Source organism: Tauraco erythrolophus, chromosome 15 (genome assembly GCF_009769465.1).
Source record: "Tauraco erythrolophus isolate bTauEry1 chromosome 15, bTauEry1.pri, whole genome shotgun sequence".
Lineage (NCBI taxonomy): Eukaryota > Metazoa > Chordata > Aves > Musophagiformes > Musophagidae > Tauraco > Tauraco erythrolophus.
In genome coordinates, this window is record NC_141479.1 from 8,854,262 (window position 1) to 8,880,288 (window position 26,027).

At 40.3% G+C, this 26,027-nt stretch overlaps 1 protein-coding gene across 1 annotated transcript; it reads left to right on the forward strand.

Moving 5' to 3' along the window:
- The first annotated feature begins 135 nt into the window (after positions 1 to 135).
- VPS35 (VPS35 retromer complex component) lies at positions 136 to 26,021 on the forward strand. The gene is made up of 17 exons (XM_086620696.1): positions 136 to 173; positions 6,907 to 7,005; positions 8,252 to 8,348; positions 9,116 to 9,239; positions 10,656 to 10,838; positions 11,164 to 11,377; positions 12,150 to 12,233; positions 12,697 to 12,806; positions 15,747 to 15,843; positions 15,934 to 16,082; positions 16,599 to 16,806; positions 17,312 to 17,467; positions 20,362 to 20,484; positions 21,410 to 21,589; positions 22,763 to 23,002; positions 23,756 to 23,899; positions 25,115 to 26,021. Exons 1-17 carry the CDS (start codon positions 171 to 173, stop codon positions 25,292 to 25,294), a joined length of 2,391 nt encoding a protein of 796 aa, XP_086476822.1. The 5' UTR covers positions 136 to 170; the 3' UTR covers positions 25,295 to 26,021.
- Positions 26,022 to 26,027: the final 6 nt, after the last annotated feature.

The window sequence follows — 26,027 nt, forward strand, 5'->3', positions numbered from 1 at the left end:
CCGCCAATCACCGCTCTCTACACCAATCGGCCTGGAGAGGACTACTTCCTGTGAACGCACCAATGGGAAGGCCGCGACGGGGAGGGGCGGGGCGAGCGCCGCAGTCACATGACAGTGCGCGGCGCTGCGGGGTGTTGCTGGTGGGGGCGGCTTGTGGCGGCGGCGCGACCATGGTGAGGGGCTGCGGGCGGCGCGGGGCGGGCGGCGGAGCCGGGCCGGGGCCGGCCGGGCTGCGGGGTGCGGCCCGCCGCCCGCGGGAGCAGCCGGCGCCAGCCTCGCCGCCGCCGTGCGCTCAGGTGGGAGGTGTCCGGCGGGCAGGCCCGGCCTGGGGCCGGCCCGGGCCTGGGGGCTCCTGGTCGCTGCCGCTCGGCAGCGCCGTCGGCGGCTGCGCTCGGCCGGCGGTGGGGCGGGCCTGGCGGGGTGGAGGGGCTGGAGCGGCGCCCAGAGGCCGCCTCCGGGCCCAGCCCGGGCGGGGTTGAGGTGAGCGCCGGGCCCGCTGTGCCTGCGATAGCGGTTCGCGCTGCGGGGAGCGCTGCCCGCGGCCCGCCGCCGCGGTGGGTCAGTGCGAGTCGCTGCTTCACGGGGCTCTGCCGAGTTTGCTGGTCGGGGCGCGGAGGAAGTAGGCGGCTTTATTAGGGAACCGCTGCCGGGCTTGCGGCCGGAGTTTAAATGTGTTCGAGTGTGCTGCTCCTGTCCTGAAGCCGAGGAAATGTCACTTCTAGCGCTGTGCGTGTGTGCTCTGGTTTGCATCGCAGTCTGCTCTTCAGTTGTTCCTCTCCTCCAGGACTGCTGTTTCAGGCTTTCCCAGTCAATCTCCTTTCTCTTCCTCCAGAAAAGGTGGTTTGGCATTGGTGGGCCCAGCTCTGCAGAGCTGTTTGGGAGCAAATGTTGGTGTGTGTTAGAGCAGACTTGAAATTTCAGCATGGAAATAGTTCTTATTGAAAAATGCTTTTCAATTTTTAATAAAAATAAGGGCGTAATCAAGTTTCCTAGAAAAACTGAGAAGTCTGCCTGGTTAGTGTGCCTTCTGTGGTATTTAATAATCAATAAAACTTTAAGTAGCACTGGCTATAACCATCGTGATGTGTTAATTAGCCTAAGTGTGGAGTATAAACAGTATTAACAATATCCAGACAGTGAGGCAAAAACTAACTGCATGTTTTGTAACAAAGGGATTGCACAGTTCTTAGGTGCCTTTTTGGGAAAGACTTTCTCTATAAAGTTAAGCATATGTATATACCAGTTTAATACTATATCCTCTAGTGTGTGAGGGCAAAACCTGTAATATTACTTGAAAGACAAAGGGAAAATACTTAATTGGGTGATAAGAAATGCTGAATCTACAGAGATAGCAGTCTCTGACCCTCACATAAATACTTCGCAGTAGTCATAAACTCAAGAATGTCACAACTTTCCTCTGCCTGTCACTTCCATGGAAACTGGCCTGAAACTTGTCTGGTCTCATGTTCTCTTTCTAAGAATAGCTGATATCAAGTGATTCAGAAAAAAATAAACTTATAGATATTAAACATGGGACAATCTCCTCTACCAAATTAGGTTCCACTGCCATTTCCTCTGGCCAAGCTTGGTTTAAACCGTGAAGCTGAATGTTTAAGTATTTTTAACAAGACTGATTTTAAAAGGGCTCTGGCTGTTCTTGGTCATCCCCTGAATAAAAAGTCCAGCCCCTTGATTCTTTTTGGTATCTTGTGATTTCCTGTAGCAGTAAGTACTGGTTTAAACATGTGAAAAATGTTTTCTTTACTGATTTGTCTCCAAGCTCCTCTACTGTGAGATATAATAGAAGTTCTAGAGTTGCCTTCCGTATTGCAGAATAATACTTCCTATATGGTAGAAAACGCTTATGCATGTTTTGTTAATTTTAAGCAGCTCAATGACTTTTATAGCAATTCCCCGTGTGCACCCAGGCTTCATCTGTAGGTTGGCAGTTGTCCCAATCTGCCTCTTTAGCTAACCCATCTTCTCGCTTGGGTAGCATTCATTTTAAACATCTCAATGGTGACTGGTTGGTAGGTAGTCCTAATAAAATCCAAGTAGAAGGAGGCAGAAAAACCTCCTTGGGTAAATCTCATTTGTTGTGATACTGAACATAAGCATGTGAGCAAACAGAAGGAAAAGTCATGTGTGGAATAGACTGGTAGCGCATCAGTTATCTAAAAAGTACTTAATCATTTGGACAGTAGATGAAAATGCACTCTAGAATGGAACAGGAGCAAAACCTTCTTCTACTTTATACTCTGCATCCAGCTTAAGATACCTGCATTGCCAGAATACAGACGTTTGGTAGGCTCCACAAGCTTGCCTTGAATTTGATCTTTAAGTGGAATGAGCATCTTAACTAGTCAACACATTGACCCAAAATAACCATCTCCAGAGTGCAGCTAAGTTTCAAGCATGAAATTCAAGTATGAGCCTTATCGAGTCTTCACATGGAGCTGAGTGTCAGAAAATAAGTAAATTGTACACAGTAGGTGTAATGTTCACTTTGTATGCTCAAGAATAGGTGCTATTGAGAACAACCATGGTCCAGAATAATGTTTGCTGCTGTGATAATACACTTTTCTAATTGTTATCTGCAGAATAACTTGTATTACCCACTCTGATCAGCTAGGCAGTAGACTTCTTCCAAGCTAATTTGGGCTTTAAAAAAACCTTGTATTTTCTGAGGCAACTTACAGTTCACTAGCCTCTATTTAAAAAAAAAAAAAAACAAACACAAAGAAACAAAACATGAAACACACAAAAAAACACATGCCAAAAGCCAGCTTTCCTTCAGTCCCCTGACAAATTCAGCTGCTGTGTGTTGTGACTTCCATAATTCCCATATGGTAACTTACGATAGTCCTTTCTTCAAAGCTAGAAAAAGGTTATGGTCTCTTGTACAGGAGCTGATAGTGCAGCTCAAAGAGGGTGGTTCTCTATCACTTCTCTCTGCTCACTTGCTTCCTTGTGGCTTCAGAGGAAAGAAGGTTAGGGAACAAGTAAAGCAGAAAACTGTTCACATCAACTCCCCTTTTTTCTTCAACACTTGTGGTGTATCTAATGGGGGTAAGGCACAGGCATTTCTAAAGTCTAAATGGCTGCATGGTTGCTCTAAGTTGCTTATCTTGTTTTCGTGCAGGAGTTTATGCCTTATTGTACCTGTTGTTGAGAAGACAGGATGTTCTGTGCCTTGATTGCAGAGTACTGCTGCTTTGCTTCAATGTAAAAGAATATTCCACTTCAAAAGCGTATGTTCAAGATTCTCATTTGCAGATTGGCATAGACTCCACAGCACAGTTGGATTTTTTTTTAATAAAATAATACTTTAAAATACCATCTTGTGTTATTCGATCCCTAATTTGAAGTTGAAGATACAGAGCATAAACAGCTTTATTCCACATTGTATCTGACAGAAGAGCTGGTTTCTAGTTTGGTGTGTGCCCTACTAACTCATTGGTAGGCTTTTGCTGTATGTTCTCTTCACTTCAGTTGCTTTTACTACAACTTCCTCAAACTTCAGGAGTAAGTATCAAGATATGTGTATCTTGATGTGATCTTGTGCATCACTTGGTAATAACCAGGTTATGTGTGAAAATCTCTATAGTTCTGAAGCTGAAAGTAGCTTGCTTTCTGAAGGAGAAAGAAAAGAGTAAGCTGATAAACATTCAGACTTTGAAAACTGAAGAGTGAGAAAGAGTTGGAACGTGATCGGTGGTACTGCTGTTGAGATGCTTTCTGTTCCTATAGAAGTAAAGCTGCTACAAACAACATCTCAGGCCGCTTCCATCGTGTGCTTGTGACAGTCAGTGGTGGGTTATCTCACTACCTGTGTGACTGTAAAATGCTGAGATTTGTCTTTTCTTTAGGCATGAAGTGCAGTACCCTTGTAGTAAGGACATCTTTGTTTAGCCAATCACCCTGTCAGTCTTCAAATCAACAGATACGAGTGTAATGTTGTTCTTAATCTTGAAGAGACACAGGAGAAAAAAGTTACTCTTGTGGTAACATGGAAATGCTTCTGTCGATGTATTAAGTACATGATGGAATTCAGTCCCAGTGTTGAATACAGTGTGGGACCTTGCTGCTCAAATTTAGAGCAGAAGTGGAAATACTGTCAATGTCTTCTCTTGATGGAAAAGGAATTTGATGTAAAGCTGACTCTGGTTCATTATAAATGTGAAAGCTAGGTCTGAATGGAGCTTCAAAGCCTTGCTCTGTAGCTCCATTATTTCCCCAACTGTTGGTAAAAGACAGTAGTTAAAGTTGTGTAAGAAAGTGTATCTCTTCATTTTTATTTCTGAGATCACGTCAAGCACGGTCTCAAACTCGTGGAAGCCGTTATGCTTTAACCAGTAGTTTTCACACCAACAGTGAGGAAACTGATGCACTGCGCTCTGCCAGCCACTTATTGGGGCTGTAGCAAATACGTGTTTCAATAAATACTTGAACTTGGTGTTGCTGTCAAAAGGTCTTCTTTTCCCAGCCCTACTTGCAATATTTTATGTGGTTTTAGGGTGAAGTAGATGAATGGTAAACTACTAATCGGCTGGGCTAGTCTTCCAGCTTGATGCTTTACAGCCTAAACAGCTCTCCCAGAAGTACATGTCCCCAAGAACAGCTGGGGATGGAAGAGCAGGACTGGTAGCTGTGTAAGCTTAATGCCCATGAGGAGAAGGGGGCTTAGGAAGTTGGGGTCAGTGTTAACGTTACTATGCTGTTTCTAGCTGTGCTTTGAAATAAAGAGCTCTGATGTGGTTAGAGCATATGGCATTCAGCTCGGTAGTGATGTGCTTTCTCTAAAGCACTAGTATGGGTTCAGGGGACTGTAGAGTGTGACGAGTGTTCTGGCATAGATATAATTCAGCAAGTCTGTTACATGATGTTTTGATATTGATTGTTGCACATGAGTCCCAGCGCTGTCATTTTCTGTTTCTTGAAAGTTCAATCGGTCATGGAATAAATAAAGCTTAGCAATTGCAGCAAAGTTCTGCTGGCAGAATGTACTTGCTTCACAGTTGGAGGTGTTCTAGAGTTTGTAGCTATTGAATTGCCTGGGAAATAGGGTTGTATAGCCATGGATACTACTTCTGCCTTACGCTGAAATCAGGTTGGTTTTTTTTTGGAAGACCTGTGCTTTATGTGATTAATTATAGAGAGCTTTGTGAGAAATGCTGTCACTTTAATTAGCAGAGATTTATTTTTTTTCTTCTATTGGCTGAAAAGACTTGTTAATGCATGGTTTGAATGTTACTGAGACACATGGAGTCACAGAAGTGTTGTTTGGAAGGAACCTTTCTGTCATATAGCCTCTTGCTTGAAACAGGATTATCACCAGTGTTAGCTCAGATCAGCCTTGGTTTTGTCTAGCTGGGTGATTGAAAACCTTCAAGGGCAGAGTTTCACTGCCTATTTAGGCATGATCAAGGCAAGAACAGTATTGCATGGCATGTCCGTTTTCTTTATGTGGAAAAGTGGTGAGAAGGAGGAGATACTGTCTGGGGCTCTTATTAGGGAGATTCCAGTGGCAGAACAAAAGCCCAATTAAATATGGGAGAAAACAGGGTTGTAAAATGCTCTGTAACCATTAAGTTGATATTAAACTAAAACCTCTCTATTTTAATGAAGACCTCAATTTTAATCTCAGTCTCAAAAGATACTTATGGGGACTCTAAGCATGGGGTGCGTGGGGGGAGTTGGTACTGAAGATAACTGTTTTTGAGAACGTTAGGATGATGTAATTCATGGCCTGGTAGCTTGTTACTGAGACTTAGTTTCTCCAAGAGGAGACCAGGAACCTTCTGAACACAGTGGATGAGGGGACCAAGTATAAATAGTTGAGAATTTTCTGAAGCTGTGGACTCGGAGAACCTGCTGTGTAGACCACTGTGTACATGGTATTTGTCGAGACTAGAGGAGATGTAATGGGGACACAACATCAATGCTTTTATCTCTGTTAGTATGTCAGAGAGGCCATCTGAAAACAAACTGCAAGATTCAGAGAGGCTGGGAGGCTCTAATGAGATGTTCAAGACTGGTGGACAGGTGGTGTTTCCTTGTAAGGCATTAGTTGCTCACAGACACTGTTCTCATCAGTCTAGTAGAGGGCAGGGAGCAGCTGCGTAGGAGAAGATGTATTGTAGCTGGTTTGGGGGGGAATCTAAGGCTACAAGCAATGGATTTAATTAATTGTTATGAGAAAATACAGTATGATTCTTGGAAAGGTGAAAGATGTTGAAAGTTTAAGTTGAAGGTCTGGAATGTGCCTCTCTGAGGAGAGGTAAGAGGAAGAGGGTCACTGGGACAAGTAGGAGACCTGAAGAGTTGTTGCTTCTCTTCAGTTATCTATTGCCTTCTGCAAGTTGCTTCTGCCTTCTGGAAAACAGTAACTGTACTTTATCCTTTGCTTATCTGAAACTTGTCCTTAAGCTATGTGGCTCAGATAGCGGTGAATCGGGAACTTGTGACTACAGGAAAGCGTCTGTGCAGTTGCAGTGCGTGCGGTCTGGGCATTGCTTTGAAGCTCTGTGGAAAGAAGTAACAATGCTTTCTCTTAGCACAGTGGTGTCTTCACGTGCTCCAGAGCTTTTTCTTGCCAGATACTCCCACTGGATTCTTGACCTCTAAATGTTAGAAGGGAAAAATTGGCCCTGTCCTGTCCCCATGTCTTTGAGCTCCAAGAAGCAGTGGTGCCCATGGGCTACCCACAACCTGTCTCCTCTCTGCCCTCAGGTTTTTGCAGAGTACTGGGAACTTTCTCCCTTACATGTCACAGAGATATTTCCCACAACTCGAGTGGACACGCTGCAGTGTCACTTGTGCTGTGTTCTACACTACGGGAACCGAGTTTGAATCAGGTCATAAACGCTTCATAAAAATAATTGAGTTCTGTTTTTTGTTTTCCAGCCAACAACACAGCAATCTCCTCAGGATGAACAGGAAAAACTCCTGGATGAAGCCATTCAGGCTGTGAAGGTGCAGTCTTTCCAGATGAAAAGATGCTTGGTGAGAACGGGACTTTAAAATGCAATGAAGCTTCTTGTCTGCTAGGAGTAAAACAGTAAATCAATACTCATGTCTAGTTGCTGTGAGGGAAATTAACCCTTTATGCCTCTTTCTGGTAGAAGCTTTGCAAATAAATGAGGCAGCTACTCCCTGAGCGTGAGCCTTGACTATTCTTTGAATGTGTCTTCCTGATTTTGCTCTAGTATTTGACAAATTATAAAGATGCACCTTAGTAGTTTAAGTGTTTGCATTTAAGTAAACCTAAGCTGAGAATAAGCCTGCTGTTTTGACATCAGAAGGTTATTGCTCGATCTCTTTTTATATAGAACTATATGATGACAAACTGTTCTTTATATTCAACATACTGTTGTTTTTTCCATGTAGTCTTTTCTTGACATGAACCACAGACTGTGAGGCTAATAATTACCTGCTGCATAGTATAGATTTTGTAGTGATTAACTGTAGACTGATGCCTGAATTATTCTATGTCTGGAAAACGCCATTGGCTAGAGTTGTGCTGAGATCTTCATCTTGAAATTGTAGCCAGCACAGGCAGATGATGTCCTCATGCATGTCTTGACAATATACTAAGTGGATCACACTAGCAATTTCTTCCGTTCTACCCCAAAACGTAACTGCTTCTTTTGATGGGTTGAACAAGTATTTATAGGTGGGAGATTGGGAGTTTCTCTTGTATTCTCTTGTAATGCTAGGTGATTATATGCATCTAAAGTGTAAGTTATATGCAGCCTAATAAACTGTGGCTTTCAGTAAGGTGTTGTTCTTGAGTGAGAAGTAGAGGAAGAGGAATGTAGTTCTGACGGTGTTCTGCTGGCAGTGTGTATCCTCTGTCTGCTAGAGGTTTCTTCATGAGATCTGAGCGAAACAGGTTGGGGGAGGAAATCCGTTCTGTTTTGCCTGCTGGATAGAATCTGAGGGGAGGGTGGAGATTTCTGCATAAGCAAAATTTTCTCTTCTTTTTTTGTACCATTAGTATTACAATTTATTACTGTAGCTCTGTCTTCAGACATCATCTTAACACTTTCAGGTATAATTTTCCACTTAAGATGGGCATCATAGTACAAGCTAGATACTAAATCACTTGATTTAATTAGAGTTACTGCTTTCCTGATGTATGCTTAATCTTTGCATGCTTTTTAAAAAATGCTAAAAATCTAGCTTTCTAAAATACTGCAGCTGCCTAGTGTTATTTCTTACAGACTATTCTCTCTTTCTTTCTCTGAAGGACAAAAACAAGCTCATGGATGCTCTGAAACATGCTTCCAACATGCTTGGTGAGCTGCGGACTTCTATGTTATCTCCAAAGAGCTATTATGAGCTCTGTATCCTTTGAAGAGAAAATGAATAGTTGAAATTGGAATGAAATATTCATCTGCTTTTTTTTTGGTACAATGGCATCTTGTTGGTCTCAGATATTTACTAGCACTGTTCTCAGTAATTGGTTATCTGGATATATTGTAGGAGAATATACGCTTATTTGCACTATGTGTAAGTTCATCTTTTCCCTTTGGTATAAAGCAGGTCTTTAATGTCTTTCATATCTTCCTTTGGGAAATTTCAGGAGCCTAGTTCTATAAAAATATCATCTCTGTGAAACAACTCTGCTTGCAGTATACTACCTCAAAATCTGTAAGCCGAGCTTTTTTGCCCTTCCTTACTCTCTTGGCTTCTAACTGTAAGTTAGTGCCTCGATATGTTGACTTGTGCATACTGTTGTATCTGAAGAACGGGAGCCTTTTCATGAGACTTGGGAATAGAATGTGAATATGTTTAAATACTACTTTCTTCATGGATGGATGATACTCTTCCGTGACGTATAGTATGCCTTTACTTTAGATACTCTGTTCAGTTACATTCATTTGCTCACGGTTTTGATTTAGGCCTCCCCCTCCCCAACTTCTAATATGCTAAAAATGACAATTGAAGGCTTGGGGTTAATCTTGCACATTTATACCAATAGTGATTGTTGTTTCAGAACTTGGGCATGATTGTATTTGGTGCAGCATCTTTTCTCCTTGCTGTGAATGGGTAACTTACTATGTAAATGTTGTAGACATAGTAACTTAAGATCCTTAACTATGAGAAAAAGACATGGCAATTTCTGATGAGCTACACTACTTGGAAGTCTACCTGACAGATGAATTTGCCAAAGGAAGGAAAGTGGCAGACCTTTATGAGCTAGTACAGTATGCTGGAAATATTATTCCAAGACTGTAAGTGTGTATATGTTAGTGTTAGTTTTTTTTTAACTGGTGAATAGTGGTCAAATAGTGGTTTATATAATGATTGACTCTGCATTCTTGACAGCAAGAATTCAGTTTGCAAAGGTGAATAGTATTTCTACATATCTTGAGTGGATTGCTGTGAGACTTCTGAGATCTAGGCCAAGAGTGCGGAAGGTCAGTTCCTCCTGCCAACGTGTTGGTTTTGCACGTGACCAAGATGGAAACACTTTGATCTTGGAATAAAGTTGGCTTTTGGGTAAAGAGCTGGTCAATGGAAGATTAACCAAGTACCACATTCTGATCAGTGAGATTGACTACATGTTTATTAACTTTTTCCATTGTTAATGAACTTGTACCTGAGAATCTAGGTCTTAGCTCCTCACGCACAATAGATGCTTCGTCACCATCTGTCTCTTTGGAGAGTAAGAAGCATGAGAAGGAAGCTGAAAATTTCTGTAGCTTAATTCTTAAAAGCTTTATGTTTCTGAATATGTTTTTTTTTTGGCCGTGTTAGCATGCAAGAGATGATATTGGAAGGCTTATTTTTAACTATATGACCGTTGGGCTGGAGTAGATCTTCTAGCTGTTCAGACTTAGGGCTCAGATTTTGCTTGGTGCTGCAGTTCTTAATTCCTAACCTTATGTTCATACTAGAAAGAGAATTGGAGGCACCAGACTGCATCCTCATGGAGTTTCTGGAGTTTGGCTAATGACTACCAAAACATCTTTACTCCTCTGCATAATCTTTGAGTTGTCTTCCTGCCTGCTTGTTGTAGACTCTAGTTCTCTCTGATGAACATTTCTGGTGCTTTGATGAAGGTGTTGGGCACATCTGTGCATGAGTCAGAAGTGTGCAGAAAGGGTTGAGGCTTCTGAACCAAATATGTGAAAGTCCTGAGAATTATATGTTTTTTCCTCTTGAGCTGAAGGGGAGTTCAAGTCCTTTGCATCTTGCATGTTCTTTCTACCTGTTGCTTAATATAGAGATGCTGAAGGAATGAGTAGAGGCCTGGGGATTTCCAAAGAGCATAATGCCTATCCTGCTAGACTACACTGTGAAAGAGGCTTAACTACTTCACCATAATAGATTACTTATCTGTATGTGTCAGAGCTGTTTTCAGCTTAGTAGCGTGCTGGAACTATGGACAAGCTAGGCTGAGAGCATTCAGAACTTTATGCGTGCTAAGCATTTACACGTTCAATGTATAAAGCATTGTAGTGAGGTCAAGTGGCTATTCAGACTTGCTGTGCTCTGTAGCAGAGAAGAACAGGAGTTGAAAGCTGACTAAATATCAAAAATTATGGGACCTTGATAATGCTGCCAGGATGGAAGAAAGGAACTGTTGCCTTTAAGTGTGGTACTATTACTTCACAATTCATTGTTTGATTCTGTGCCTTTTGCAGGTATCTCCTGATAACAGTAGGTGTTGTCTATGTCAAGTCATTTCCACAGTCCAGGAAAGATATTTTGAAAGACCTGGTGGAGATGTGCCGTGGAGTACAGCATCCTCTTAGAGGCCTCTTTCTCAGAAACTATCTCCTACAGTGTACCAGGAATATCTTACCAGATGAAGGCGAGGAAGCAGAGTAAGAAAGATGGGCTATATCTTTTAAAAAATTGCTGTTTTTAAACAGAACATATTTAAATTTTCTGTATGACTTCCTTCAGGTTTGAGAGAAGTAGCTATGTTAGAACTCTATAGACTTGACAGGTGTTTTGTCTGTTAAGAATTCGCTTCCAGAACTAACGTTTCTCACAAGTGTGGCTATGAACCTTTCTTATGAACCCAGGTATCCCACTATATGCTTTCCTCATCCTCCTACCTTCTTAAAAATTGGATGATCACCAGTGGGTGGAAGGATGAATACCTCTGACAGACTATTTCTGTTCTTAATGTGTTCTCAATTGCAGTGAAGAAACCACTGGAGACATCAGTGATTCGATGGATTTTGTGCTGCTGAACTTTGCTGAGATGAACAAACTTTGGGTGCGAATGCAACACCAGGGCCATAGTCGGGACAGAGAGAAAAGGGAGCGAGAAAGGCAGGAACTGAGAATCCTAGTAGGAACAAACCTGGTTCGCCTCAGTCAGCTGGAAGGTGTTAATGTGGAACGATATAAGCAGGTGAGATGTCTGTCTGTCCTTTCTGGCTTCTGTTACTTTTCCAGATGAAACCAGTTTCAACTTCCAGATGAGCAGCTTGAAGTGTAACAGCTGTGCTAAAAGTTCAGTAATCCTGGTGCTTCTTGAACTTTTCACTTGAGGAGAAGTTCTGAATGCTAATGAGGCTCTATGTGTTGTGAGGCTAAGGACATGGCTTAGGCATTTTTTCCCAGAAGCTTGTCTGTAATGTTGACAACAAATGTTGAAACTTTCCTTCCTGATTTCCATTTTACTTACAGAATAATGAGTTGGTTTAAGGAATGTGCATATATATAGTGTTCTGTACTAGACTTCACAAGTTAAATGAAGCTATGCTTGGCAGAGCATTCTAGAGAACTATTATTGCATGAAATGATAGTCAAGCAAGTACAGTATTTAGAAGTCTGTCCCTTGTACGTTCTACCATGTAGCTGCTGAAGATTATTTTGAGTGGTACTGCTGAGACCCTGAGTAGTGATATGTGCCAGCAAAGCTAGTAGCACTGACTTTATAAATCAAAGCTTGCAGGTTGTACAATGTATGAAAGGGACACATGTCTGAGACCAGTAGACTTTTATTTTTCTCTGAATGATGATACTGCTGAAAACTGGGACTTTTTATCAGAAAGCCTTTATGTAAAGAATAAGCTGAGCAATGTTAGAAATACTGCTCTGCTTGGATTAAACGCATATGTGTGAATATAAACTTAGAAAGTAATTGTAAAATCACTGACAGACGACTTTTCCTATTCCAGATTGTTCTGCCTGGAATATTGGAGCAAGTTGTAAACTGTAGAGACGCTTTAGCTCAGGAGTACCTCATGGAGTGCATCATACAGGTGGGATGCTTAAATTCAGTTGTACTGATGGGACACAGGGACACTTACTCTTACACTTCTAGTCAGATTCAGGCTACTTTAACCTCTGCCTTGTGAACTGGAAAACTTCGTCACTGAGACTCTTGCACAGTGACTTGCCCCATATGTTTTACCAGATGAGCAGAGTGGAGATGAGTCAGTTTTGTGCTTTTGCTGTTGCAGAAGCTTGTAAGCATCTGAGCAGCAGTGCCTGCAGTATGTATTGTGATAGATAGCTGGGCCCTCAAGTTACCCATTTGTCTTGCATCTGTTGCCTCATACGTTGACCTAGTTAAGATCAACTTGGGGAACCCTAAAGCACTTGTAGGCCAGGCTGTATTCACTATGTGTCTGTCTGCTTTAGAAGTATTCTGTTGCGTTTTACTGCTGTGTAACAATGGGCAAATTCAGTTTATAACTTGATGACTATTGATTAAAACTTCAGGTTTTCCCAGATGAATTTCACCTCCAAACCTTGAACCCATTTCTCAGAGCCTGTGCTGAGCTGCACCAAAACGTGAATGTGAAAAATATAATTATTGCTTTAATTGACAGGTGAGTGACCAAGGGAGTGGATATTGGCTCAAAGTCAAGTTTGTGTTGTGCACAAGCAGATGATTCTTCTAGCATTTGAAAGCTTTCAATTTTTAATATCACTTAAGTTCACTGTTTCAATGTCTTTCTATCAGCTGTAATTAAGGCTGTGAAGAATATTATTTCTATGGTTTCTGGACTCTGCTTTTACAGCTTCCATAAAGTCTGCTTTAAGGATTGATTAGAACTTTTAAACAGATTAAGCCAGGAAACAACCCATTTAATACTGACCAATTTCATGTTTCTGAACTAAAGTGGCAGCAGTGTTCTGCTTTGACAGCCAGGTACAGATCATAGATACCTCTTGAAAACTTGAAGATCCTAATGCCTAAATCGTATATCAAGGATACTTTTCCTTGCAATTTTGATCAGAGAACATAACATATACGTCTTCAGAAAAGAGCTAGTAGGACATGAAACTACTTTCTTAATTCTTAGTGTACCACTAGTCCTGCCTGTTCTCCCAATAGTGTGTTTTTCCTGTGGAGATACTACTTAAAACTTCTTGCACTGAATTCATATATGGGGGAGAAGTCAGAATGGAAGTTTTGATTTATATCCTGAAAGGAAACAACACATAATCAGTGAGTACCTTTCTTACTACAGAAAGGAAGTGCACTTGTGTGGCTTTTTGAAACCTCAAAAAACCCTTGTCCTTGCGTTTGCACAAACATATGTACCTTTGTATGTCTGGTCCATGTACCAATGTATGGACTTCAGTTACCGTAGGGATCTAGAGTCCCACTGGCATTCCGCAATGAGTAGGGTTGTTGTGGCTTTGTTTCCTTATTTTCTATAATGCCTGGAGATGGAGCATATCTATTTTGCATGACTTAGGATCTTGAAGTTTTTGCGTAACAAATCTGTAGTTTTTCTCCACATTATATCTGATCTATTTGTTCAGAACTTCAGTCTTACTGGAGTATCATTCAATATTTGTGTTTGACAAAGGAGTGGCTCTGCCTTCATCCAGAGATGTTCGCAGGAATTCATTGGTTTCCTACACTCTGCTGTGGCTGAAATTCTTCATAATTTTGTTAGCTTAAAAAAAAACCCCAAACCAACCAAACAAACCCCCTCAAAATCTCAAGAAGCGTTGCCTATAACAATTTAATTTCTGAAACTGTCTGTCTTGAGACTACTTTCAACAGAGGTCACAGGATCTTTGGCTAGGTTCTTACATTAGTGTGTAGCCATGTAGTTCTTGAAAGAAGACTTTTCCTCATGTGGCTTTTACTATCCTGTCTGCTTTGAGGAGTTCAACAGCTTTGGTATTACCTCCACAGTAAGTGTTTCTATTCTTACTGTTAAAAATGACAGTAAGCAACTGACTAGATGGACTAGATGACCTTTGAAGGTCCCTTCCAGCCCTAACCATTCTATGATTCTATGACTAGCAGTGAACCTGCTGCCCTTCTAGACTTTGTGCTACTGTGCTTTGTTGGGCCACTGATAGCATCTCCCAAAGCCTTCTCATTCGGCTATAGGACAAGGGTAGAAAGGTGACCATGTGATGGCTACCTTTGTAGTGTGGCGACTTGTACTTTTGACTGTGATGTTACTGCAAGGTTGGATTGGACTGGAGTCGTTAGGAGTGATTGTTACACGTTTCAGTATTGCGTTGTTGAGATGTGAATCTGCCCTGTACAGGTAATGCCTATTGGCACTTCTTGTCTTTATTTCAGCTGACGTAGGATAAGTGAAACTGAACATCAGTGACTGCTGTGGAAGCTCATGAAGCTTTAATCTCTATTGCCATGGGGTCTTCCTGTTAAAGGAATCTTTCTGCAAATATTCTTGCTGCTGTGGGATTTTCCTTGTGTTACTAAACTATTCATAGCTTTTAATTATGCTGCCATCTGCCTGCAACTTGATCATTTTTTATAGCAGGCTAGCCTTACCTGCTGAGCTGTTGCCAAGAAAAGCTGCCTTGTCCCTTTTAGAAAAGGCAGTGATCGTGTCTGGCTTTAGAAAGTCCACTTGTTACCACCTTAATGAAATATAAGAGTAGGTCAGTGTCTATTTTTCCTGGCAGTGAAGTTTTTGGCACCTCAACCTTTTCTTACCTGCTTCTGTTTCAGACCCAAAGTTCATTCAGAATCAAAGTTTAGAAATGCTGTACGAAATACCTTAAAAAAATCTTAATCAGGTGCCTTTTCCTAAATATTTTTGTACGTCTTTCTCTAATTCAGAATAGAATAATCCCGTAACAACTAGAAAGCAAAGATAGCAATGCTGAGCTTTTCAAACTGCAGCTTTGGTAAGGTGCTAGCCTTCCTATAGTGATTCTTCTTATCTGGTATCTGATTTCTGCAGAAATGGTGCTTGCCATTACGTTCTCCTGTTACAGATAGAGATAGCTCTACAACATCTTTTGAGTCCTTGCTGTATAGCAATCTCCTCTGTGTGTGTGTGTTTTGTTTTGTTTGTTTGGTTTCAAAAAGTATTCTTCTCCACTGCAAATTTACCTTGTATTCTGCTCTTTGCAAACAGTAGAAGTCCCAAACATGTTTGTCTGTCTTTGAAGACAAAGCATAGTTAGGTTAGCACATTATGTTTGTTTTTTTTTCTCTGTAGACTGTTTTGCAGAGAATGCAACTGGATGTCTAACTTCAGTAATATCACTGAGCAGATGCTGCTAGCTGAAGAACATGGATTATTAAATGTCCTTCTTGCTCTTTCTTCATCTTGCCATCTCTGTCAGCACTCTTTTCTAGGACTGATGCTTAGAAGGCTCATTTGCTCTTAAGGCTTCTGACTTCCGTTAATTTCCTTTTTGCTTGTAATAGAGATTGCAAATATACCTAAAAGACTTGCTTTTTCTGCCAGTATCTTTCTGACCTATATCTGAGGAGTGGAAAAACTAAGCTGACCAAGCTGCTTTCCTTTATCTGTTATCAGGTTAGCTTTATTTGCACATCGTGAAGATGGACCTGGTATCCCAGCAGATATCAAACTGTTTGACATCTTTTCACAGCAGGTTGCTACTGTTATACAGGTATGCTGGATATCCTTGCATGCAGCTTGGGGATTTGTTTTTGCAAAGTTATGTGCTTTTTTATCAACTCAGTGCTGTCTTAAATTTCAGTCTCGCCAGGACATGCCCTCAGAGGATGTGGTATCTTTGCAAGTTTCTCTCATTAACTTGGCTATGAAATGCTACCCGGACCGTGTTGACTATGTTGATAAGGTGTTGGAGACAACCGTGGAAATATTCAATAAACTTAATCTGGAACAGTAAGTAAACATCTCTTTCATTCTGTCTGGAGTGGCAACTAATACTCTAAAATGTTAATTTCTACATTTCACCATGTTTGCCAAGATAGCAGACACATGCTTGGGATGAGTAAGATTAGTGCTTTTGGGTCAAGCTATAGAGGGTCATGATAAACTACTGACTAACTGGGCCTTGCTCACCTGTGCATAAACCCTACTGCACAGCTGTACAGCTACAATGTGTATGCCGAGCTGTGTGTAGTCATTATCTGTTCATCCCTTATAGCACTCTAGAGTTATCCTCTTGCTGAAGTTGCAGCCGCAGCCTCTGCTTCTGCTATTAGTAACTTAAAATGTGCATTTTCCTGTGTACATCCTAAAGAGCAAGATGTTTTGATACTTTGTTGCCTATCTCTCTAGCAGCAAGTTGCTTAGATGTTCTGGTGTACATCAGGATTGGTAGTGAGGCCAACTTTAAATCTGTATACGTGTATGAACTATTGATTAATTGTGGTTTTTGTATATATTTTCTTTTAGTATTGCGACAAGCAGTGCTGTTTCAAAGGAGCTGACTAGACTTTTGAAAATCCCTGTTGATACTTACAACAATATCCTGACAGTTCTGAAACTAAAACATTTTCACCCACTCTTTGAATACTTTGATTATGAGTCCAGGAAGAGCATGAGTTGTTACGTGCTTAGCAATGTATTGGATTATAATACAGAAATTGTGTCCCAAGAACAGGTACGACATAAGTTAACTTAAAATTCTAGGTGTTTAAACTACTATTTGAAGACTTGGGTAAACATACTAAGTGACTATATGCAGGGCATGCTTTGTTTCTTAGGCTTCATGCCCCTGCATGCCTCCGCTTCCTCATTTTAGTAGCACAGGCTTTATCCCACTTGATAATTCTTCTGCCCATGTTCTTAAATATGTTGGTTTTGCAAATCTTACCTAAACTCATCCTAGAGACTACTTCTGTTAGATTTGGACAAAGACCTTGAATCCCCTTAAAACTAGGCCTATTACCTAAAGAATTTCCTCTGTACTACTATGCTGTCCCACTTGTGCTAAAAGGGACCCTTTTTCACAGAGTAAGGCAAATATGTCCTAAAGCATCACCAACTAATAGACTTTCCTAGTGATTTGTCAGCACTATGAATGGCTGTATAGATGTTCACACTTGCTGTCAACTTATGCTTATAGACTACTCCGGTTTAAACAGAGCTTATATTGCTTTTAACAGGTTGATGCTATCATGAATTTGGTATCCACACTGATCCAGGATCAACCGGATCAGCCTGCTGAAGATCCTGACCCTGAGGACTTTGCTGATGAGCAAAGTCTTGTGGGAAGATTTATTCACCTTTTGCGTTCAGATGACCCTGACCAACAGTATCTGGTATGGCGGCTGGTGCTTCTGAATGCTTGTGCTTTCTGACCTGTCCCCTCTTGCTTTATTTACCGTACAGAAATTTAGTGTAGCTGGGAACTGGGGCATCACTGCTCTGGCGCTACAAACTCAGTAGAAAACGCTATGCATGACACTTCAGTGGTAGTACGAAGTGTTGCTTATTTGGATAAAACAGACAAGGACTTAAAAGCATTTGTGGATTTACACTTTTTGTCCTGTGAGGTGGCAGCTTCGATGCAACTATATTAGTTTGTGGTAACTCTTAATTAACACTCTGACAACTTCATATAACCATCCATCTGAAAAAACAGCAAGCAAAATTTGGAGCACTGTGCCGTTTGCATTCTGTTGGTATCAAAATGCACAACAAAGCTCAGAAAATACAGCTAATGCGTTTGGTTTCAGGGATTTTAATTAGTGTAAGTATATGGTCATCATCTAGCGTGTAGTATACTGCTGCTTAGTGGTTACAAATGTTTTTCCTCTCTGCTTGGTCCATCCTTGATAGCAGATTTGATATGGTCTTGAAACTTACATAGAATGTTACTCGTAACAGTTTGAGTTGATCCATCAAAGCTTTATGCAGCTCTCAGATGTTCATCTGGTATTTCTGGCCATAGTTTGTTTCAAGTTTAAATGAACTCCCTATATTGAGGAGTGTGTGTTGCGGCAGACGGACAAGGATATTCTGTCTATGCAAAATCTGTTAGAGAAGCTGGCAGAAGACGTGCTGAAGTTGGATGCTGTTATGGATTGCAGCAGGTGGAGTTAGCACTAGTCAGAGCTTGGGCCTGAGTAGGGACTACTATGAAGTTACAGTTAGAGTGCCTGAAATACAATTGGCTAACTCTGTTTTAAAAGTTGCAGCGATAGCATACTGTATAAACAGTAAGAGTAGACCAGCTTAATCCAGTAGAAGCTATGCATAACAGAACTGGCATTCATTTAGCTTGGGTTTAAAATACTGTATAAAAATTTCTTCCTTGAAACGTAGAGCTTTGCAACTTCTGTAATGGGGAAAAGCATAACTTTAAGGTCTGTACAAGGATTGGATACAGTTGTGTTTTGGGACCTGCTCTTCATTGACTGCATTATTTCTGAATATTGCTGGAGTAAGGCAGGAAGGTCAACCAGATCCTCATTCATTTCAAGAACTATATGGGTTGCTAACAGCTAGCAAGTACCATATTCATATAGGAGAAGCCAAGATAATTATGTTTGCGTGGGGTTTTTTTGTTTTGGTTTGGTTTGGGTTTTTTTGTAATAGAGAACAAAGCTTTCCCTCAAAGGGATGCTGACATTAAGGGAGTTGATGTATTTTTACCTCAAAAGACTTTTTATAGGTAGAGATGTTGAAGCTGTTTTTGCAAAGCTTCTGCATGTCAGGCTGTCTTCTTTCTCATCTAGCAATACTTAGCTTTAATCAGATTGGCCACCTTTAAATGCCATCATAGGACTTGACAAATTACCTTTTGCATAGAATTCTGTAAGCTGCTAAACACCTTTTAGTAAAAATGCTTAAGAGCTTCTTGATCAGCATCATGAATGCTTGTATCGGATTTTCCTACATTACTGTAATAGTAGGAAAAAATCCAAGGCTGGGATTTTCACAGCTCTTTCACAGTATCTCGCTTTAGATTATGCATTCTGTATGGAAGAGATCTGAAATGCAAATTCAAACACCTTAATGCATTACAAGCTAAAGCGGCTAATAAATACAGTGTATAATGGGTGATGAGATTTCTATTTATTCATGTTGTTTACTTGAATTCTAGATGTAATCTAAAAACATATGTAGGGTTGGACACTGAGCTTCACTTCTAGTGCTTGTTTCAAAGTGCTAATGGGACCGCTATGACCAGAAAGCAAGGTAATACCTGGCTGTAGTAACTGGACATCTTTGTTTTGACACTGTAACAAAAAATCCCCACTTTTAAACTCTGGGCTCTAGTAGAAATTTTCTGAAACTTCGTTTCAGAAGTTTAGTGTAAAACATGGCATGTCTGAGTTTTGTCCCCTTTGAAAGGGAGTCAGGTTATTACAAACAACTAATGTAATGTTTAGCTTGCTTGGAACAGATTGATTAATTTTTCTTTTGATAACTGGAGTTCTTGCTATTCCTGATAGCTCTGGTTATGAGAATACATGACTAATTTTATCAATAGATAGAAATGATCCCAAAATAAGGGGAAAACAATGCAAAAAGAAGTAGAGCTCCTTCGTCCCTCTCCACAGGTTTAGAACAAGGGTGATAGGCAGGAAAGTATCACGTTCGTGTTATGTGTTCAACTTGTGCTCAAAACGGAGAAAGGCAATGAAAGAAGCTGTCATTAATGAGCACAATAAAAAACTAAAGCCAGGGAAAAATGGCAGAAGTTGCAAGTGTGGCTACCAGAATGTGGCACTATAGTCTTTCAGAGTATGAGAAGCCTTATGGACTTAGGTGTTTAGTTTCATGAAACTTGGTTTCTTTCTTTTACTTTTACAGGCTAATGTAAGAAGAATAGTCCTTTTTGTAGCTTCTGTGGAGTTGAGGACAGAATGTTTCAGATGTCATTATTAAATGCAAGCTCAGGCAACTTCCATCTCGCTGCACAATCCAAAATTTTTCTGCAGTTAATATAGTACAACGAGTGTTGCCTAACACTTATTAAGCAGCTGTAGGAAGAGTTTGGGCAGATACTACGTAAAAAGCTACAGAGACTGCACAAATTTAGTTCAAGTAAAGCAACTTGTATGTAGTTGCTCCAGAACACTGTAATTTATCTGATGCTAACCCTATGTCTCTCTGGTGCTTTTGTTCCATAGAGTGCAGATTAAGTTATAGATGCAAATGACACACCTTTCAAGAATTCTCTAAACTTTAAATGCTTCTGTTTTAGATCCTAAACACTGCCCGGAAGCACTTTGGTGCAGGTGGGAACCAACGTATTCGTTTTACACTGCCACCATTGGTTTTTGCTGCATACCAGCTTGCTTTTCGCTACAAAGAGAACTCCAAAGTGGTAAGTTGACCTCTAGGTAACTCTTGTATACTTGCTTCTTTTTTGGCTTTCTTAAAAATGTATTTTGCCTGGCTACAGTATGCTAAAACTTGATACAGGATGCTAAGGTTTTTTTTTCGCTTGAGACAGGTTTTTACTTGAGGTGTGAATGCTTTCTAATTTAAGGAGGATTTTTATCAATTTATATTAAATTACCTCAGCGCTTGAGGAATGATGAAGCAGAAATTGGTTAGTTGTGTTTATTCATGAAGTTGACTGATGTGTTTTTACCTGGAGACCAGAGAGCTATGACACTGCAAGTGATGACATGAAACTGATTTAAATCTGGATATTGAAATTCATCGACTTCTAAATCTGTAGCTATATTATTTTGATGTTTCTAAAAGCGAGTGCTTCTTTGTAGGTTAACTTACGCAGTAATTGCAAAAGCGCACAGTAAAACAATCACTGATCCATTTTGGCTCTTTAATGCTTTCTGATTGAGATAACTCATTTCCCCACAATAAGGGAAAATACACATTTAAGTTAAAATGCTGTTTGTTAAAACACTCAAAATGAATACTTTTAAAATTCTCTTCTACTTTGAGTTAATGCTCCAGACTGAATAGAATTTTTCTCCACTTAGCTAATCAGGCTTTTGGTTAGTTACATTCTAAGCATAGCTGTGGAAACTGCAATTCAGTGTAGACTTCTGAGGAAGATTTCTGTGAGCTGGTAGGAAAAAATGAGTGTGAACTTTTTGTAAATGCAAGAACGTCAACACAGTACTGCTAGAGCACTCGCTACTACTTCAGTAAATAAGTGGCTGGAGCAGCGGTGGAGAAGACAACAGACTGGAGCAGTTAACAGATCTTATTACAATTTAGAGTCTCTTTTCCTTATAGCAATAGTCTTGTTCAAGCTTTGACTTGTTTCACTTCTCTAGGATGACAAATGGGAAAAGAAGTGCCAGAAGATCTTCTCGTTTGCTCATCAGACCATCAGTGCTCTGATCAAAGCAGAACTGGCAGAGCTACCTCTCCGTCTCTTCTTACAAGGAGCACTGGCTGCAGGAGAGATTGGCTTTGAGAATCATGAAACTGTGGCCTATGAATTCATGTCCCAGGTGTGTGCCCAACTATTACAGTCACTGTCGTGTGCTACCTTAAACTTGTCTTGGGTAGGTTTCCTGAACATTGAACCATCCAGTGTGATTAAAACATCTGAAGTGATTGACAGCTAATGCTACTAGGTAGAAACTCGACATCTTCATTCTTGCTTCCCAGGCTGCTGTGGAATTAAGCTCCATTGCTACTGATTTGAATACTCGGTCTGACAACATGTGGTATGTTGCAATGCTGATGCTGCCTGCTACTCGCGTAGTTGGTTCATTGGAGGAGTGTAGCTTTCTTGACGTAGAATGCTCCTTCACTGCTTCTAAGGCTGTCTCCCAGCTCCTGTTACTTGGCCGGTGTTGCCCTGACCATAAGCACTCTGGGAGTTCTCCAAAATTTGTAGTGTTCACAACTGCCATGCTGGGCATTGCTAATTAAATTCCTTGTACTGAAACCTATTATAAACTACTTTGAAAATCCACTTAAGCCTATTACTTGGTCTTAAGCCTTATTTGTTGCAAAAACCTTCCCATCCTCCCCATCAGATAAAGAACCAATGTATTTAATGTTATCCACGTTGCGAGCTTTGTCCTAATCTTTCCCCTAATGCTGCTACTAATGCATGTTCTTAAACTGAGTGGCTGATAACCTCAGCCTTTCCTCCCTGTCTGGTATCAGTTGACATTGTAGCACAACTCTGAAGATGAGAGTGGCATGACAATTATGTACCTTGTGTTAGAAGTAGGGTTCAAGATTTTTAGTCTTGTGTGTTCGTCCATTTAGCAGCAGTCCAAACGCTTTTCTTACCTACCCTGTGGTTGCTGACCTACCACTCAACTTCTGCTCTACTGTTTTGTGTGTTTCAAAGAACCAAATGCTCTTCAGGGACTATTTCTGCTACTGAAGTTCTGTATTTGAACAGATGCTTGAAATGAAGAAAAAATCAATCTTCAGATTATATGTAGTATCACTATGACCACTTAAGTATTTCTTGCAAGACTTATTTCCAGTCTGTGGATTTAACTTGATTTTGGCACTCTCAGTGAAAGATCTTTTCTCCTGCCTGAAGCTTTTAACGAAAGTAAAACTGGAGACTTTCCTGCCATGTCACTAGCAGGTGTGATTTGGGTTTTTTCTGATGTGTTCTAAAGCAGTGATTGAGTCTTGCTTTCTCACTTGACTAGGCCTTCTCTCTATATGAAGATGAAATCAGTGATTCAAAAGCACAGCTGGCTGCAATCACTTTGATAATTGGGACATTTGAGAGGATGAAGTGCTTCAGTGAGGAGAACCATGAGCCTTTGAGGACTCAGTGTGCACTGGCAGCCTCTAAGCTCCTTAAGAAGCCAGACCAATGCAGGGCTGTGAGCACTTGTGCCCATCTGTTTTGGTCTGGCCGAAATACTGACAAGAATGGAGAGGAGGTAAGAATAAAGCGACAGCAGCATAACACATCCTACCTCGGTAGCATAGTTCTGCCTTTCTTCTTGAAGGCACTTACATCTAAAATAGATATATGACCTAGTGGTGTAGATTTGGCTGGAATGTATTCTAATATATGAAGCTTCTAATTCTTACTGCTGTGTAAGCTGCATAAATACAAAAAATGGAGAAAACTCAAATCCAAGTGTGGAAGTACCATGCAAGCTTTTGAGTGTCGACTAGTTTAAGACTGGCTGTCAAAGTACAGCTGCATTTTGCATGTATTTATTATCGTAGCTGTGTTTGCATGTGAACTACTAAACTTATAAATTAAAGATACAAGTTGTTGAAGTTAAAGGTTAAAAAAAAAGTGTGTTCTTCAGGGCTTGTCATATAAGCTGTTGTAATCGTGAAGTGCAATGTTTGAAATCTGTTTCTCAAAGTATGCAGTAGTGTACATACTACAAAATTGAGTTCATTGATCTTTGTAATTGAAGGCTTTCAACAACTGTTCATGTTATTGCCTGATTTAAAAACAAACAAACAAACCCAACAAAAACCCTCACCAAACTTAAAACTGGTGGTAGTCAGTCAAGGTAAGCTCTCAATGACGTCTTGTTCTGCAGTTTGTGTAGTTTTGGGTTTCTGTGATAGACTGCCAGGAAATGCCATATATGTGCCAAGGGAAGAGATACTGGAGATCCCAACAGTTCTTTTATTTCTTCTATCTTTTGGGTTTTTTTTTTTCATTCTAGCTTCATGGAGGAAAAAGAGTGATGGAATGCCTAAAGAAGGCTCTGAAGATAGCAAATCAGTGCATGGACCCTTCTCTGCAAGTCCAGCTTTTCATAGAAATTCTGAATAGATATATCTATTTTTATGAAAAGGAAAATGAGGCGGTGAGTGGAAATGTATTCTCTCTATTGCATCTTTTTATAATAGCATTTCTTTAAGCTTTTCATTCACACTTATACCCCAGATCATGTCTCTTTGTCTCTCACAAGAGACACAAGTTCTGGTAATAAGAGTAGTCAATTCTTGATACGCTAGTGAAATTGTGGATAAAACTTCATTCTTCTTACATGGGGGGGAAAACAAATGTTTGCAGCTTAATTATGAGCTTGAATACTGTGAGACTTGGATACCTGAAATATTTAACTTTGGAGGTACCTAACTTAATATATATATGTAAGGGAAAGAAAATTCTTACAGCTGTTGAAGGTCACTGCTGAGTGTGCCACAAATGGTTGGCGTAAGCTTTAATTTCAAGAAATGGATATGACTTCTCATATACCAGCTTAAATTCTGCATCTGAAGTCTGAGATAGTTCTCATACACTTGCTGTTAGCAGGTAACTAGTAAACTTATCCAGTTTGAAAAAGCTGCTTGGTCAAGTAGAGATCAGCATCGCTTCCGATGTCATCATTTGATCAAGAGCAGACATTAATGAATACCCTGTAGTTCCTAAAGAACATCTGAAGCCATTTTAGGCATTTGATGATTTTTCAGCAACTGAACTGGCTTCTCACGATAGTAGTACTCTAGTATAGGAGATGCTTTACTGATGGAGGTGAAAATACAACTTTCGAATTTCAAAGCACTTGGCAGCTGTAAAAATAGTCTCTGGATAGAGAGTGGGGGTGTGCAGTGCGTTTTGTTCTGTGGTGTTCTGTGCAGTGCTGGACTCGACACCATAGGCAGCTGTACTTTCCTAGGTAATGACTTGGTCATTAGAGTAACTTTAGATCTGATCTAAAGTCATCCTGACTGACTTCCACAAGAGACAGATTATGTTAGAGTACGTAGACAATCTGATTACGTGCTTTATTTGTTTAAAGCTTTTTAAATTTGTATTGAATAAACTGGAGAGAGATGCTGTGGTAAAAGTTACAAAGCTATCAGGTTAACTTAAGTTCTTAGCATTTTCTGGGATAGGGGGAATTTCCACAGAACTCTGAAATCAGAATGGTCCTGCGAGGAGCAAGAGAATGCAGTCTCCAACGTTTTGTCTTCATACAATCTTACCAATAGTTTAGAGACAAGTCTTTTAAAACTAATGTCTATGCGCTTATACACAGGTCTTACTGATGACTTCTGTTTATGTTCTTCTGTAGGTGACAATTCAGGTTTTGAATCAACTTATACAGAAGATAAGAGAAGATCTCCCAAACCTTGAGTCTACTGAAGAAACAGAACAAATTAACAAACACTTTCACAACACACTGGAGCACTTGCGTCTGAGGAGGGAATCACCAGAATCTGAGGGGCCAATTTATGAAGGTCTTGTTCTTTAGGAAGATACACACTGTACTTACTTCTTTTCATTTACATACCTTATTTTTTTTTAAGATAGATTCATAGGTTGTGCCTTTCAGAAATGTCAAGTTAAGTTAACATTCATGTGTTCAGTCTGGCACTTCAAACACTTGTGTTGAGTACTCTAACAAATTTGAAAGGTTGGACCAGCAACTACAGGTTTCATCAGTTAGCATGGCTGAAACTTTCTTTGAAATCCATGTGACATGGTAGGGCTCTTTGGTTCTGATTTCTCTTCTGTCTGTTCACCGTTGCTTCTGTAGCACTAGAGTTCTAAACTGGCAGTGACTGTCATCTGAAACTGTGTCTGATCCGTACAGAGCATCAGATTTTTGGGATTACTGTATGTCAGATTCTGCTTGTGCTTTTCTTTTAATGCAAGTTAAGACTAAGTGTAATATTTTTCCCTAAAAACTAGAATATATTAATGCATGTTTGGAGAGTTTTAAAGTACCATGTTCAAAACCAGAAGTTATATTTTGCATATTAAGGCTCTGTGACATTCAGTGAGGGCCAGTACTGTGCACAGGGCATATTTATCAAGATAATTTTGTTCCAAATAGTATAAAAATAGAGAAACTGCAATCTATATAGATATGTATAACCTTCGTTACTGTAAATTTAGGGGAAAATTCATTACACAAGTTTATTCGGTATCATGATTTTGCACCAGTAAAACAATAAAGTTGCTATTAACATCTGTTGTTTCAT

Bases quoted from the DNA above. Each gene is read 5' to 3' on its own strand.
- VPS35 (XM_086620696.1), top strand. The intron at 15,844-15,933 runs GTATGCTGGATA...CTTAAATTTCAG, and splicing joins AGGTTGCTACTGTTATACAG to TCTCGCCAGGACATGCCCTC. The intron at 21,590-22,762 runs GTGTGTGCCCAA...TCACTTGACTAG, and splicing joins CCTATGAATTCATGTCCCAG to GCCTTCTCTCTATATGAAGA.